The 18,054-nt window shown below is 42.4% G+C and overlaps 1 protein-coding gene across 1 annotated transcript in view; it reads left to right on the top strand.

Moving 5' to 3' along the window:
* LOC124795695 (uncharacterized protein MT2145-like) overlaps positions 1-17,630 on the top strand; it is a 621,229-nt gene extending 603,599 nt beyond the window's left edge. Inside the window, exon 4 of the mRNA XM_047259776.1 lies at positions 17,556-17,630. Within this exon, the coding sequence (XP_047115732.1) occupies positions 17,556-17,630 (75 nt within the window). The remainder of the gene's footprint in view (positions 1-17,555) is intronic.
* The last annotated feature ends 424 nt before the right edge of the window (positions 17,631-18,054 follow it).

Here is an 18,054-nt window from a genome sequence, read left to right as displayed (position 1 = left end):
AGACTGCACGCCGGGAGACTGGTCCCTTCAGAGGACAAGTCAACCTCGGCCGTGGAGCGGACAGCTTTTGCCCGAGTGAAAGGAAGAACGACTCCGTGTTCGGCTTAAAAGCAAATTCCGCTACATTGTGTGGGAGCGCCCAGCCTACACATTCTTTACAAACAGAGCACGCAGTTTCAGAGGTTTTCACAGGGAGACAGCAAACGCCAAACGCCGGTGCTACAGATTTCCGGATTGATCGCCTTAAATGAAACGTCATTTTCCCATATTAGAAGAGCAATGCTGATTGGCAGACGATATTTCTGACACCTTGAGCTGAAGGAATAATGGAAGAGACCGAAAGATATACCCCTTCACGTCTGGCGTGGAGAGGCCGTTCCGTTGTCGCTCTTGGAGCGAGAACACGTAACGAGAGCGTGCGCGCTCGTACGTGTACCCGAAAGAGCGAGGAACAAGCCTCTCCTCAGCACTTCACTGGGAGAGCACCTCTGTCGAGAGCGAATCAAAGGGCTACTCTATATTGAGTCCTTGCGATTAAGCGTTGTTCACTGTGTTGGCTGACACACTTACTGTGCGGTGTGAATGGATAGAGTCATATTAAACGCCTGCAAGCGAATTTTGAGTGGTATCGCGTTGGACTGGTTATCTGACCGGTGTACAACGCCGATAGTTAGACTAGGGGCGAATAGGAATCCTTGACTTCATCAAGGCATAGGGAGAGTTTGACTGGCGAAAGTCAATCCAGATAGAACGAGAGTTATCTTATTTGTCAGCAGCAAGCGGCGTAGACAGCAGTCATCGCAGCTTACTGTATTGTGCGCCACAGCTGTTGCGAGCCCCATATTTCCTCCACAACAGTACACTTCACAGCATTTCACACGCGACAGCCTCGACCGTACCTAGCAACATTCTAAAGGATAATTATTCGAGTTGAGTAGGCGTGCCTCTCAGCCATTCTGCCAAGTTAACTACCATCTTAAACTTTGTGGAGAAATTTCATTAGCGAATCCTATCCTTGAAAAGTAACTTCACATTCCGAAAACAACCAGGATATAATTTGTTCCATTCATAACTAAAAGTGTCATTGTGATTTTTCAGAATTTTTGCAAAATAAATAATAACTTTCGTTAGTTTCATGTTTTTCTTACACTAACTAGCACTACTCCACTACCCAAGTATCCCACTAGTTACGTAAGAAATTTTGTGAATTTTTGTATCATTTCCTTACAGCGGACGACTCCAGAAGATATTTATTGCTGAAAGTTTTTCAGGCATTTGTCTTTAGAACGTTAGGAGCGTCTGTCTGACTTCTGAAGTAGAGTGGGGGTGGAAAATGCATCTTGCAGGAGCCACAGGGTAAAGGGTACATCTCAGATAAATCCTTTACGCAGAATAACCATCAACCTCACACCTCAGATCATTTTCAAACCATCAGTAAGTGTGGCAAATACTAGCGATAGCCCGTGCACAAAGATTGCCTCTGCAGTGATGAAAGCGAGAGCTCATAGAAGGAAAGATTGGAGGTGTGTTGCGTTTTTTGCGGAAAGCTGATTCCGCCTTGGTGCCAGTGATGGCATGCGTTGGTTAGAAGGAGGGCAGTTGAGCGCCTGCAACCAACCTGTCTGCGTGCTAGACACGCCGGGCCTACACTTGGAGGTGTGAGTGGGATGATTATCCTAACAGACTGATAATTCGCTAATTTGTGGTACAGTGATCGAGTAATAGTTCTCATCTACAGGTTGTTACAAAAAGGTACGGCCAAACTTTCAGGAAACATTCCTCACACACAAATAAAGAAAAGATGTTATGTGGACATGTGTCCGGAAACGCTTAATTTCCATGTTAGAGCTCATTTTAGTTTCGTCAGTATGTACTGTACTTCCTCGATTCACTGCCATGATTTCATACGGGATACTCTACCTGTGCTGCTAGAACATGTGCCTTTACAAGTACGACACAACATGTGGTTCATGCACGATGGAGCTCCTGCACATTTCAGTCGAAGTGTTCGTACGCTTCTCAACAACAGATTCGGTGACCGATGGATTGGTAGAGGCGAACCAATTTCATGGCCTCCACGCTCTCCTTACCTCAACCCTCTTGACTTTCATTTATGGGGGAATTTGAAAGCTCTTGTCTACGCAACCCCGGTACCAAATGTAGAGACTCTCTGTGCTCGTATTGTGGACGGCTGTGATACAATACGCCATTCTCCAGGGCTGCATCAGCGCATCAGGGATTCCATGAGACGGAGGGAGGATGCATGTATCCTCGCTAACGGAAGACATTTTGAACATTTCCTGTAACAAAGTGTTTGAAGTCACGCTGGTACGTTCTGTTGCTGTGTGTTTCCATTCCATGATCAACGTGATTTGAAGAGAAGTAATAAAATGAGCTCTAACACGGAAAGTAAGCGTTTCCGGACACATGTCTACGTAACATATTTTCTTTCTTTGTGTGTGAGGAATGTTTCCTGAAAGTTTGGCCGTACCTTTTTGTAACACCCTGTATAGAATTCCCCATATAAATTAGATCCAATGTGTGCACAGTGCTGTCAGACGCGGTGTTGGCGTTTCAAAATAACTGAGTCCCTACTGTGCCGGAGCTGCTACGTACGGTACTTTACCAAAAGCTGTGCTCGGCTGGTGTTGAGTCAGCTATCAAGATCGGCTGCACTGTAGGCAGCGATTAGAGCTGTTGACTACTCTGACACGTCACCTGACTTAATTCGAGCATAAAGTAATTAAAGCCCCTGATAGCCGATCACCTCCCTATGACACCCACCGAGAGGACAGTTACAGAAGATAAATGAGAGAGGACAAGTCATAAGGGTTTGGCGTGTGTCAATGCCAGCGCCCCTGTTAGTGTCAACAAAAGCAGTGTACTAGATACAAAAGGATATTTGAAATAAATGCTTGTAGCTCCGTCATAAGTTCCACTGAGAAGTAACTTTTTTTTTTTTTTTTTTTACTTCTTGATGATGACTAGTTTCGGACGTCTGCGTCCGTTTTCAAACCATCCATAAGTGCGGAAAATACTGATGATAGTCCATGTACAAAAACTGATCCCTCAGTGATATAAGCAACACTGTGGCCGACTCAACAAGTCACCACTGAACTCGTAAATGGCGGTGGTTTGAGGTCAATGGAAGGAACGCTACTGGGCGTCTGGCTCCGAGCTGTCCTTGAAACAGTTCGTTGTGTCACTATGGTGCCAACTGTTGCTCATATTGCTGTCACTGTGGTGCTGTTCCACATGCAGTACGATACGCCAGAGCCACACGATTAACACCATGGTCTTCCATCTCGGTAGTGTTAGGTGACCGTGCGACACCCGCTCTACATCTACATCTACATCCATACTCCGCAAGCCACCTGACGGTGTGTGGCGGAGGCTACATTGAGTACCTCTATCGGTTCTCCCTTCTATTCCAGTCTCGTATTGTTCGTGGAAAGAAGGACTGTCGGTATGCCTCTGTGTGGGCTCAATCTCTCTGATTTTATCCTCATGGTCTCTTCGCGAGATATACGTAGGAGGGAGCAATATACTGCTTGACCCCTCGGTGAAGGTACGTTCTCAAAACTTCAACAAAAGCCCGTACCGAGCTACTGAGCGTCTCTCCTGCCGAGTCATCCACTGGAATTTATCTATCATCTCCGTAACGCTTTCGCGATTACTAAATGATCCTGTAACGAAGCGCGCTGCTCTCCGTTGGATCTTCTCTATCTCTTCTATCAATCCCATCTGGTACGGATCCCACACTGCTGAGCAGTATTCAAGCAGTGGGCGTCGTTTCGCGACCGTACATTCTCGTGACAACCGCTGGCAGAAATCATGTACAGTCGCTACATTCTTCTTTCTGCAGTATCACAAAAGAAATTCCAGCTTCTCGTAGCCCTATTACACCACCTGAAGAGTTGATAGAAGCGCCTTTGTCGTCATAAAGGCATTATTGTTAACATCAGCGTACCACGTCCAATCTCAAAGTAACTAACGCTCATCAGCGCTACAGCGCACAGTTGAAGCAAACCCGATTTGCATGCTCATAGTGACGCTACTCTTATGCGACTGGCGCGAAATTTGAATAGACATCCTCTTCCAGACATAAAACACGCCTATCAACTTTCGTTTATGTTGCACAATTCCTTCTGGTAGTCGCGAATCATTTCCGTCAGTGTTTAAGGAAGTATATTGTGCACAAGGAAGTTTCAGCGTCAGAAAACGGTAGCGGAAAGCAGACCTCCATAGCATAAACGCCTGGAGTAATGATTATCCTTTGGCCCTTGTAAAGAAATGCAACATATTACGCATATACAGTCTGATCGATAGCAATGTTGGCGATAAATCAGTAGAAACAGGACAGACGAATAACATCGGGGGTTATTCGTCTAGACCGACATGTAGTGGAAAGACCCCATAAAGATAGCTATAAAAACCAGCCTGAGATTTAATGAAAGAAAATTTATAAAATGCAATTGATTCAAGAAAATAGTTGATCGACCGACGCTTGAGTTCCGTTCATGAGTCTGTTACCACGCATTCTTAATACAAGCATATTAAATAATGACCACGACTGCGAAAGCACAGATATTAGAGCTGATACGGAACACCAATTACAAATATAATAGGAGAGGAGTAAACCCAAGTGATACTTGCTGTGGCCTGCACGACATACCATAAACTGGCTTGCGGGTTATAGACCTAGATTCACTAAAATGTTTAGAGGCATTCAGTTTAACAGCAAATGTGTTTTTTTTATTCTTTGTAAATGTATTAGCAAAATGTCACAACACAGTTTTTTCGATAGGCCAAGAAACTGTTCTAGAAAGTTCACACAGCTCAATCTCTGTCACACCCAGCTGGTGTGTAAAAATTGTTGACTTGAAGTTATATTTTGGGCACATGTATTGTATAACCTGTGCTAACAAGTCAGTTTAGCTTGTGCACAATTTCAGCATGAATCAGACGACATAACCTCTATGGCCGAAAGTAAGGGTGCTTTAAAGACTTATTATATGAAATGAACGATCTACTAGCCCAGAATAATTGTAAGGGATCCACAAAGTCAAGATGAAGGTGATGGAACAGTAGGAAGAAAGAGAACGGCAAGTAGTCAGCAACACTGGGAATAACACAGTAGTAGAGCAAGTGAAAGATTCTATATGGAGGGGGGATATCCTAGTCAACGGAGCTTTCAGAAACAGATGTGCATTTGACCAGTCAGTTGTGAGCAGGCCGTAGTGGTCATCTGGCCGTAGTGTGTCAACGTTGTTGTAACACAAATCGCAGTGGAGTAACGTGTCTAAATCGCGTGTTCATCACGTTCTCCAGAATATTTTGAAGAAGAGAAAAGTGCTTGCAGTGTTTGTCCTACATATCTCGACTACCGGACAAAGACGACGCTTGGATGGCTGCCGCGACTTGATTGAAATGCAAACCCGCGGGAAACACTTTTCTGGGAAAAAAATCTCACGGGTGACGAAACTTGCTGTTAAATACGAACCTATCACGAAACGACAATGTGCAGAAATTCACGTGAAGGATCAACGCTGATGCGACGCATCGAAATTAAACATATAACCAGTTTGTAGTTGCCAAACACTTCTTTATTACAAACACATGCTGTTAATGAAACCAAGAGTCAGATTGGAACATTAATGTATTTAAATGTGACACACCCAGATTTTACAAAATTTACTCAAGCAATTTTCACTGACTAAAACAATGTTCATAGAACCCCATTAATAAAATTTAACTGATAAAACTGAATGCTTCATGACTTACATAGAAACTGGCTTCCATATCAAATTCCAAAACTACTTCCATGGACTGATTTTAATCAATTGTAACAAATTAAAGTATGATCAGATTAATGCACTCTACTAAGCTTCTCTTTAGTATTACTCACAGGTATGAGGTTCACATAAATTTCATGGCCAGGATATAATAATGGCTTCTTAAATAGTCTTTACATGGAGCCGTTTCAACTCTTTCAAATCTACTCAAGCAATTTTCACTAATTAAAACAATGTCCATAAAACCCCATTAATAAAACTTAACTGATAAAACTGAATGCTTCACGACTTACATAGAAACTAGCTTCCACACAACCCATATCAAATTCTAAAACTGCTTCCAAGGACTGATTTTAAGTAATTGTAACAACTTAAAGGTATTATTAGACTAAGCTCCTCTTTAGTATTATTCACAGGTGCGAGGTTCACATACATTCCATGGCGAGAATATAATAATAAGATATTAAATAGTCTTAACATGGAACCATGACAATTTTTTTACGTTGAAAATTAGTGATGGAAGCGAGCAAACCGAAAGGTGCTTCCAGATAGAGGAGATTCACGGACGAGAAGGTAAAACGGAGCTATACTCAACTTTGGGCTACAATTAAGCTTCCAGAAAACCACAACGCTCCACTGGAAAGATGGAATTGCCCGACACTAACAACGTAACCACAGACACCGGTCCAGGTCCTTAAATTTCCCTCTTCCACCGTGATACCCCGATCGGAGTTTGCTCGCGTGGACCACTGCCAATTGTCTGAAACATAAACACATCAGCGGAGGACAACATTCTGGTGCATCAGATAGACAAACATATCTGTCCAATTAGTTATAAATAAACCTTTAATTATACACGGCACCAATGAATCCAAGTCTGACTAATCTAGATGAGCACTTGCCCAGTGACGGCTCTTAAAATTTGATTGGCCAATTCTCTAGAACAATGAAAAGAAATAATAACATAGGAATAAGAAATAGGAAAATTATATCGGCCCGCTCTTGAACGTCAGGCACAGACTTACGCACTATTTGGCATGACCTCTAGCTACGCATTAAGGCCGGCCAGAGTGGCCGAGCGGTTCTAGGCGCTACATACAGTCTGGAACCGCGCGACCGCTACGGTCGCAGGTTCAATTCCTGCTTCTGGCATGGATGTGTGTGATGTCCTTAGGTTAGTTAGGTTTAATTAGTTCTACGTTCTAGGGGACTGATGACCGCAGCAGTTAAGTCCCGTAGTGCTCAGAGCCATTTGAACCATTTTTTTACGCATGAAGCATGGCTTCATGTCTATTTGTTGTGCGTATCTCCCACTCCCTTCAATACCATCAACATATCAGGCGCCCAGACCAAGTACAATGACAAATAACTGAAACAACCAAGATAGTTTTCAGTGCACTCGGCTATTCAATTAACGTAAACAGAACCCACCAAGAAACAATTCGACGACTCCAGTTCGTTCACTTTGAGTAACATGTAACAGAAGCGAAGGAAATTTATCCTTCAAATATTCAGGAAATCCCAATCACTATCGGCAGCAGATTTGCATTCAAATGGCGAAACACGCCGCAGCAGCTGCCCACTAGATATGGGCAAACTCGTTCATCCTTGGGAACTAGTTCACTGCTGATCGTTCTTTTTTGGGAACCGTTCATTTTTACTCGTTCACCGTTCATTTGTGCTTGGTATATAGTTCTTCTGAAAAACTGAAAACAAGTAGTGTAGGTGACTGAAGGATAGAGGGGACTCCCCCCGGGAGTATAGAATTTTTATTCATTACAGAATTGTTACATACTTTTAGAAGTAATTTCTGTGATTCTGCAGAACCTCTCGTTTAGCCAACCGTAGCCTTGTGTGTCTGATCGCAAGGAAATAATATAGAGTGGCGCACGGAAAACCGGCCCCGACTACAGACTGCTCGCCAATTACGAACGATGTGTTGCCCGTTACGGGCAGATACAACAAACACGCAAACATGTAATAATTAGGCAGTGAAGAAATAACAAGCTAATGCAAGCAACAATTGCGAAACAATCAATGACGATGTGTAGAGAGCTGGAGAAGAGAACATGAAAATCTCACGCGACGCGCATGGGTTATAGCTCATGTAGTCTTGTAAACCTGTTGGTGGCTGTTTCCCAACTTAATAGACCACAAGTGTCTTGTATAAAATTCTTCGTTTCGACTTCCACTACATAGCTATGATACGTTGTAAACAATAATCGTTAACACCCTATATATACTTCACGTTGTCTCTGAGTTCGTGGGCGAAGTAGAGACTTTATGGAAGCATAAAATAAATTGTGGTTTTCTCATACTTGCGTCACACGCTTAGTAAAAATTAGGTTTTTATGTTGCATTATTAAAGCTAATGCAGCAATAATAATAATAATAATTAAGATCGCAGTAATAAAGTTTTTGGTTTGAAAGCTCCTTCTGAACAAATGTTTTTGAGGTAATAAGTAAATACGATTTTTGGCAATCTATGTCTTTTCACACGGAGAGGCACCGCTTTTCCTACTGAGCCAAAATGACTCACAAACCACTTTTTTGATTTCAAAGAAACCAAACTAGCAGGTAATGCAAGTTGGAAACAACCAAACTTAAAAATAATTAGATCCTTCCTAAATGTGATGTTTTGTATATGAAAGATACACGAAAATCGTTTTATATGAATTTTCTTACACTAAAAATTAAGCAAATTATTGAAAGTTAGCTCTGCAGGTTTGCTTTCCGCCTCCGTTTTCTGACGCTGAAACTTCCTCGTGCACAATACCCTTCCTTAAACACTGACGGAAAAGATTCGCGATACCCAGAAGGAATTGTGCAACATAAACGAAAGTTGATAGGCGTGTTTTACATCTGGAAGAGGATTTCTATTCATAGTCGATGAAACCAAAAAATGTATGAATAGCAAAAACAACTCGCCTTGTTATAAGTATGTCTTCTGCTGTTCATCGATATAATGAAGTGAGATGATATGCCCTTTTGTTATCTAGAAAGACGTACCTATTACATACAACGTAATTTTTATGTAATTTACGTAACTATAAAATACTTTTTGATTACCGTTCGTGGACGCTGAACAGCCAGAACCAAGTGTAAGAACAATTTGGAACACATATAAAATAGGCGAGCGCAGTGAACGAAACGAACAACTAGATGGATACTGAACTAACTAGGAGCAGTCGGCAGTGGAACTGAGACAGGTGGTCATGCGAAGAACGACAAGTACGGCCGAGGGAGACCGAGACTGAGACGAGCACGCGACCGAGGCTGGACCGAGAACTGCCGAAGTGATCGCCGCGACCGAAGTGAACAAGTGAACTATGAACCGATCGTTCCTTGGAATTCGTTCCTCGGTCCTTTCGATCATCTTGGTGAACCGTTCCTTTGCACCCGTTCTTTCGCGAACTACCCATCTCTACTGCCCTCGCTCCTTCGTCGTACCGACTCGGTCACTCGCCACCGCCACACGTCACTGTCGCTCACACAGCTGATACCCGAACGCCAGACCCTTGCAGAGCGCGCGCGCCGCAGTTCAATAACCATCCGCGAAAGATGCGAAGAAGACAAGCAGGCATCGAAAATCGACTCACAACGATCGGGATTACAATGGACGGAGACTGGCGCCAGCAGTGCACCAGCTCAAACGCTTGGACGACGTAACTGACATTAAAGCCAACATGACGCGCGAATTGAACAAGACGCCAAAGAAGGACTTTTCTCGCAGTTGCACATGTCAGAATGAACGTTTACTGCGTTGTACGCTAGTGCGGAAAAATTATGTAGAACACATGAACCATTAAAACCAACATCTTTAAATTTTCTCTTTTATTTATCAATCCAGTCTCGAAACTTTTAGGGCCGGCGGGGTACTTCCAAAACCTCATCGATGAAACATAAAAGTGCGCAGTAAGTAGCGTTGCTGAATCGAGTTCCAGCGCTAACATTTGGCTCTTCGCTAATGCCGTTTTCTGTGCTTGTCTTCCAAGAAAATGTATTCGCAGTTGCGAATACGAACAACCATCAGCTGTGTAAGGGAATGACGACACTGAAAATTTTTGGCAGCCCGGGACTCGAAACCGGATTTCTCGCTTTACGTGAGCGCTCGCCTCAACCGCTGTGGCTATCGTGCACGATTCACGGTCACACCGAAACCTCCGTATGTCGTCGTTCATACGTCACGACATGTCGTCGTCGCAGTGCTTGTCCCTTCGGAGATGCACGAATATCCGAAGGAACATTCATTATTGTTCTTCACAGCACAGGCGTGTTACTTTGAAAGGTTCCATCTTAGTCCAGTGAAACTGTCAGAAAAAAAGCCTGTACCTTGCAAAAGGTGGGGTAGAAGATTTTATTTTTTTAACTCGTTCATGTTGTTGGAAAGGTTAGAAAACCAAGTTTTGGCAACAAAATTTCTCTTGGGAAAACTTTCTGCAGTCAAAAAACTTCGAAAATTTCGGACCTTTTTCAGTTTTTTCAAAAATCTCAGTTTTATTTGCTCCTATCGCTTTGACTTTTATTTACTTTTTTAAAGAGCACAAAATTCTCTACAAATTTGATTCTTACCTTTTTTTCTACTCCCAGTATCTAAGGCGCTACAGCGCGTAAAACATACCAATTTTTCAAATTTCGAGCAAAGTGGCAAATTACCTATTTTTTGAACACTGTTATTTCAGTTTCTATTTCTGTATTATAAACATATTACTCATCATGTTATTCATTGGAATTTACCATCTCACTCTGCTGCAGGGTCAGGACAAACAGCATCATATTCAGTAACTACGAACACATTCACGTCGGATTGCGTGACCGGTTTGGGGCAAGGCATTGAAAAATTATTATTATTAAAGCCAGGAAGAGGAAATGCAGAAGACAAGTGCTTTTACACTGCATCTTACAAGTTTGACAGTGAATATATTCTGTTCACTCACGCCTTTAGCGGATGTGATACAACATCCGCTTTTTTGGTCAAGGAAAACTTAAGTGCTGCAATATTGTTGCGAAAAATGAACACCTAACCTCAGCGCTTTGCACGTTCAATAAACCACATGGTACTCGTGAAGAAATAATAACAGCAGGAGAACAGGTTACTATCGCATTGTATAGTGGAGGTGTCAGCAGTTCCCACACACTAGACCATTTGCGGTACCAGCTATTCGCCAAGTCTGCCACAAAAAGCAAACTGAATCTTGCACGGTTGCTACCTACACAAGATGTTGCACAACATCATTCGTTGCGGACTTACCAACAAGTCCAAAGTTGGATGAGAAATTGGAAACCTCCTGAGAAATGGGGCTGGAATAACAGTGACCACGGTCCAATACCCGTTTTAATGAGCCAAGATCCAGCACCTGAAGCTCTTCTTCACATTGTTTCATGTGTCATGCAAGCTGAACTGTGGCGGAGCGTGCTCCTGCAGAAAAGCGGGTTTGAAATGTTATTCAATTTGCAAGAAATGTATTGGGGTCAACTGTGAAAACGTGCCAAAATTTTTATATGCAGACAGTGAAGAAGATGTTATGGAGGATGTTGAGGAAACCGCTGACGAAATCAACGAACTTCCTGAGGCTGACTCGCTGTTTAAAGAAGAGGTCAATCTGGGATCAACTCTATGTACAGACCCTGAATCCGTAACTCAAGGTATTTCTGAGGAATCTGGCCCATCAAAACGTTGGAAGTGATGTTCATATCTGTCTCAAGTGAGCTAAAGTGCGATATTACAAGTATTACACACCCAGAACTGTCAACATTTTCTAGTAACTGGCAATGCATTTAAATTGTAATAAAGCTACTTATTTTTAATGTCAACTGTGTGGCTTTTATACACAAGAATAATTACCTACCCAATTAGGTTGCCTATTGCAGCTAATAATAGTTCACTTTCTTGAGACAACTTATTTTGTGTGCGTGTTCATATATATATATATATAGATATATATATATATATATATATATATATATATATATATATATATATATATATATATATATGAAGTGCAAAATGGCTAAGCAGGGATGGCTAGAGGACAAATGTAAGGATGTAGAGGCCTATCTCACTAGGGGTAAGATAGATACCGCCTACAGGAAAATTAAAGAGACCTTTGGAGATAAGAGAACGACTTGTATGAATATCAAGAGCTCAGATGGAAACCCAGTTCTAAGCAAAGAAGGGAAAGCAGAAAGGTGGAAGGAGTATATAGAGGGTCTATACAAGGGCGATGTACTTGAGGACAATATTATGGAAATGGAAGAGGATGTAGATGAAGATGAAATGGGAGATATGATACTGCGTGAAGAGTTTGACAGAGCACTGAAAGACCTGAGTCGAAACAAGGCCCCCGGAGTAGACAATATTCCATTGGAACTACTGACGGCCTTGGGAGAGCCAGTCCTGACAAAACTCTACCATCTGGTGAGCAAGATGTATGAAACAGGCGAAATACCCTCAGACTTCAAGAAGAATATAATAATTCCAATCCCAAAGAAAGCAGGTGTTGACAGATGTGAAAATTACCGAACTATCAGCTTAATAAGTCACAGCTGCAAAATACTAACACGAATTCTTTACAGACGAATGGAAAAACTAGTAGAAGCCAACCTCGGGGAAGATCAGTTTGGATTCCGTAGAAACACGGGAACACGTGAGGCAATACTGACCTTACGACTTATCTTAGAAGAAAGATTAAGGAAAGGCAAACCTACGTTTCTAGCATTTGTAGACTTAGAGAAAGCTTTTGACAATGTCGACTGGAATACTCTCTTTCAAATTCTAAAGGTGGCAGGGGTAAAATACAGGGAGCGAAAGGCTATTTACAATTTGTACAGAAATCAGATGGCAGTTATAAGAGTCGAGGGACATGAAAGGGAAGCAGTGGTTGGGAAGGGAGTAAGACAGGGTTGTAGCCTGTCCCAGATGTTGTTCAATCTGTATATTGAGCAAGCAGTAAAGGAAACAAAAGAAAAATTCGGAGTAGGTATTAAAATTCATGGAGAAGAAATAAAAACTTTGAGGTTCGCCGATGACATTGTAATTCTGTCAGAGACAGCAAAGGACTTGCAAGAGCAGTTGAATGGAATGGACAGTGTCTTGAAAGGAGGATATAAGATGAACATCAACAAAAGCAAAACAAGGATAATGGAATGTAGTCTAATTAAGTCGGGTGATGCTGAGGGAATTAGATTAGGAAATGAGGCACTTAAAGTAGTAAAGGAGTTTTGCTATTTGGGGAGCAAAATAACTGATGATGGTCGAAGTAGAGAGGATATAAAATGTAGACTGGCAATGGCAAGGAAAGCGTTTCTGAAGAAGAGAAATTTGTTAACATCCAGTATTGATTTAAGTGTCAGGAAGTCATTTCTGAAAGTATTCGTATGGAGTGTAGCCATGTATGGAAGTGAAACATGGACGATAAATAGTTTGGACAAGAAGAGAATAGAAGCTTTCGAAATGTGGTGCTACAGAAGAATGCTGAAGATTAGATGGGTAGATCACATAACTAATGAGGAAGTATTGAATAGGATTGGGGAGAAGAGAAGTTTGTGGCACAACTTGACCAGAAGAAGGGATCGGTTGGTAGGACATGTTCTGAGGCATCAAGGGATCACCAATTTAGTATTGGAGGGCAGCGTGGAGGGTAAAAATCGTAGGGGGAGACCAAGAGATGAATACACTAAGCAGATTCAGAAGGATGTAGGTTGCAGTAGGTACTGGGAGATGAAAAAGCTTGCACAGGATAGAGTAGCATGGAGAGCTGCATCAAACCAGTCTCAGGACTGAAGACCACAACAACAACAACATATATATATATATATATATATATATATATGTGTGTGTGTGTGTGTGTGTGTGTGTGTCTATGTCTCTTTATATTTATAGTTTTACAAATACCAGGGCTGAGGTGGCCCATAGTGAACTTGAGGTAGTAATGTAAGAATCACAATAGTTGGGTGGCCAGCAATCCTCATGTTGCATACAGAGAAATTGAATACCTGTAAGTGAGGTGGTAAATTCCAACTTATAACATGACGTATAATGTATTTATGCTACACAAACAGAAACTGAAAAATTAGTGTTCGAAAATAAGGTATTTTGCCACTATGCTCGAAATTTGAAAAATTGGTATTTTTTGAGGCGCTGTAGCGCCTTAGATATTGGGAGTAGAAAAAATGGCAAGAATCAAATTTGTAGAGAATTTTGTGCTCTTTAAAAAAGAAACTAGACGTCAAAGCGATAGGAGCAAATGAAACGGAGAAATTTTGAAAAAACTGAAAAAAGTCCGAAATTTTCGAAGTTTTTTGACTGCAGAAAGTTTTCCCAAGAGAAATTTTGTTGGAAAAACTCGGTTTTCTAATCTTTCCAACCATATGAACGAGTCGAAAAAATAGACTCTTCTACCCCACCTTTTGCAATTTGACTGGACTATCTGTTTAGTTATGCATCGTTACCTTTATGTATCTCTCTTCCTCTGTTTCCTTCTATCTATGCTAGAGCGTGCCGGACGTGTGAGTAGCCAAGTCACCTCATCTACATCTACGTGATTACTCTGCAATTCACATTTAAGTGCTTGGCAGAGGGTTCATCGAACCACAATCATACTATCTCTCTACCATTCCACTCCCGAACAGCACCCGGGATAAACGAACACCTAAACCTTTCTGTTCGAGCTCTGATATCTGTTATTTTATTTTGATGATCATTCCTACCTGTGTAGGTTGGGCTCAACAAAATATTTTCGCATTCGGAAGAGAAAGTTGGTGACTGAAACTTCGTAAATAGATCTCGCCGCGACGAAAAACGTCTTTGCTTTAATGACTTCCATCCCAACTCGCGTATCATATCTGCCACACTCTCTCCCCTATTACGTGATAATACAAAACGAGCTGCCCTTTTTCGCACCCTTTCGATGTCCTCCGTCAATCCCACCTGGTAAGGATCCCACACCGCGCAGCAATATTCTAACAGAGGACGAACGAGTGTAGTGTAAGCTGTCTCTTTAGTGGACTTGTTGCATCTTCTAAGTGTCCTGCCAATGAAACGCAACCTTTGGCTCGCCTTTCCCACAACATTATCTATGTGGTCTTTCCAACTGAAGTTGTTCGTAATTTTAATACCCAGGTACTTAGTTGAATTGACGGCCTTGAGAATTGTACTATTTATCGAGTAATCGAATTCCAACGGATTTCTTTTGGAACTCATGTGGATCACCTCACACTTTTCGTTATTTAGCGTCAACTGCCACCAGCCACACCATACAGCAATCTTTTCTAAATCGCTTTGCAACTGATACTGGTCTTCGGATGACCTTACTAGACGGTAAATTACGGCATCATCTGCGAACAACCTAAGAGAACTGCTCAGATTGTCACCCCGGTCATTTATATAGATCAGGAACAGTAGAGGTCCCAGGACGCTTCCCTGGGGGACACCTGATATCACTTCAGTTTTACTCGTTGATTTGCCGTCTATTACTACGAACTGCGACACGTGCTTCCCCGCTTGATACATTGCTCGAAAATATTGAATTTAAGGGGCCGGCCAGATGTTTAGTTAAATGATCTGATGATTATTATGTTAATATTGTGCAACGGATAACGCGGGGGGAGGGCTCAAACAACCAAGTGGGCAAGTCAGTAAAGGCCACGCTCTATCATGATCTATAAGGACACCGCTTGGGTGGTAACATTGGTCTCTACAGAGGGCTGGGGTTTGTAATGATCATTAAATTCATGACATTGCTCTCGACACAGGATTGGGGTTTGTAATGACCACTAAATCCAATACATCCAGTTTATAGGTCATTTATTGTCTAGATCCCAGAAATTTTACAAACTTAATATGACATTTATTATCTATATTCCCCAAAATTTTAGAAATTTAATAATTGCAGCAAACAAAGTAAGTCAAGTCTTCTAGTTTTGTCTCGCACTGAAGGTGCTTAAACTAACAGGCATCCCGTTTCTATTTAAGCACTGGGAAAGTGGACGGGACTACGTTGCTGCACTTGTGGTCCATCTGCTGGGACGGACAGTGATCGAAATTCGCACCCGATATTACTACTAGGACCGAATAACAAATATTCTCTTTGGCGGAAAAACGGGAGAACAAAGCAGACACAGACATCTCCCATTTTCACAATAGAAAGCAAATTCTTAAAAATAAAACATCCTGTGAAATACGGCACAAGCAAATAATCAATTATCAGCAAACGTAAGCATCTTCACCTTAACTAATTTCCAAGAACAAACTGGTAGCTCGCTGGTAGTGCAATTCGGCACTACGTGGGTGACCGATACCAACAGCTCACCCCTCTGTTCGTTCTTCCTTTCCATACTATGCAATCATTCACACGCTCACCCTATTCTTTATCAAAGTAGTCAGGACGTGCTGCTTGCAAATGGGGGTTGAAAAGGAACCATTAACGAAATTTATGAGATGGCCTAAAAAAATTTTACGTCACACGCTTAGAACCTTTAGTATGTCACACACGCAGCTCCTACCAGGTTTCACACAGAATCGTCATCCAAATTACTCATCAGCCGTTACGACCACGTGTTAACTACGCGGGGTGAGGCCCTAGGTTACTTTAACATTGCAAAAAAATGCTGCTTCTAAAAGTGAAACTATACAATTTTGTTAGAGCTATTGCTGCTCTCGTGTGCTGAAGGCACCAAGTGATTGCTGCACTATAAAGGGATAACGCGAGCCCCCATGCTCGCCTCTGTAAAAGAAACCCTAACTGACAACTTTAATTATAAAGGCAAAATTTCTAAAAAAAAAAAAAAAAGAATGAATGACCGTAACGACACGCTGAATATTTCAATCCTGAATGAGATTTTCACTCTGCAGCGGAGTGTGCACTGATATGAAACTTCCTGGAAGATTAAAACTGTGTGCCGGGCCGAGACTCGACCTCGGGACCTTTGCCTGACAGAAGTAAAGCTGTGAGGACGGGGCGTGAGTCGTGCTTGGGTAGCTCAGTTGGTAGAGCACTTGCTCGCGAAAGGCAAAGGTCCCGAGTTCGAGTTCCGGCCCGGCACACAGTTTTCATCTGCCAGGAAGTTTTATTTCAATCCTGAAAAAGAATGGATTAGTAACAGTGTAAAACATAATACCTCATCCCACGATGAAATTGGCGGCAAAGACGGAGATTGCCCTCGATTCCGTCCGCTCAGTTCAGCCGCTACCCCAAGAGTGACTATATCATTTCGGCTCTCAACGGCCGTTCCCTTACATGAGGGGAGGGGGACCTGTTACCAACCCCGGACTACCCCCTGGCAAACAGGTGCATCATCTCTGTCTTTATTCCAGGCTTAGGTTGGCACTAACCGACCCACAGGGTGACCACATCTGTGCCTTGGCACTACCAGCAGACGAACTCTTAATACAAACCCCAAACTTAATAAACCCAAGGCAACGTAGTGGGATTAGGGAAAGGAAGTGCTTTTATATAATTATGAATTGAATTAAATAAACAAGTAGTCCACTTCTTCACCCGAAATATCGCACTGTTTAAACTAAAAAAAATGTTGAACGTATAACGCAACAAAAAAATAATTGTAATGAGTTGGAACAGATTGTTCCGTCTCAACTTGTCTGTGATGATATACCACGCGCGCGGAACTAAAACTGTTGTTGGGCAGTGAAGTACGAGCTCAGAGTGAACACATAGATGCGAGTTAGCAGTGCATAACGCCGTACAGGGAGCGGCAGCCGGCGCCTCGGTGTACGAGTATCTGGCTCGTTTGTATGCATAGCAGCGCGTGGCCGCCCCGCGCCGGTTCGCCGTGTGCTCAGCCCTGTTCACGAGTGACGCTCTCGCCGCCAGCTAGACCGATCCACGAGCGACTGCGGATCGCGCAAGTCGAGGCACGGGCGGGCATTGCATTGTTGACGATTCCAAGCGAAAGTTGAGGGTTCCGCATGTGCGTACTTTTCTCTCACAGAAAGCGTATATCCCGCAAATTATTTCTCTCGCTTGCTTATACAAAAAGGTACGGCCAAACTTTCAGTAAACATTCCTCACACACAAAGAAAGAAAATATGTTATGTGGACATGTGTCCGGAAACGCTTACTTTCCATGTTAGAGCTCATTTTATTACTTCTCTTCAAGTCACATTAATCATGGAATGGAAACACACAGCAACAGAACGTACCAGCGTGACTTCAAACACTTTGTTACAGGAAATGTTCAAAATGTCCTCCGTTAGCGAGGATACATGCATCCACCCTCCGTCGCATGGAATCCCTGATGC

The sequence above is a fragment of the Schistocerca piceifrons genome, chromosome 4, assembly GCF_021461385.2.
Source record: "Schistocerca piceifrons isolate TAMUIC-IGC-003096 chromosome 4, iqSchPice1.1, whole genome shotgun sequence".
NCBI lineage: Eukaryota > Metazoa > Arthropoda > Insecta > Orthoptera > Acrididae > Schistocerca > Schistocerca piceifrons.
The sequence above is the reverse complement of the archived record's forward strand: the minus strand, read 5'-3'. Positions and strand labels throughout refer to the sequence as shown.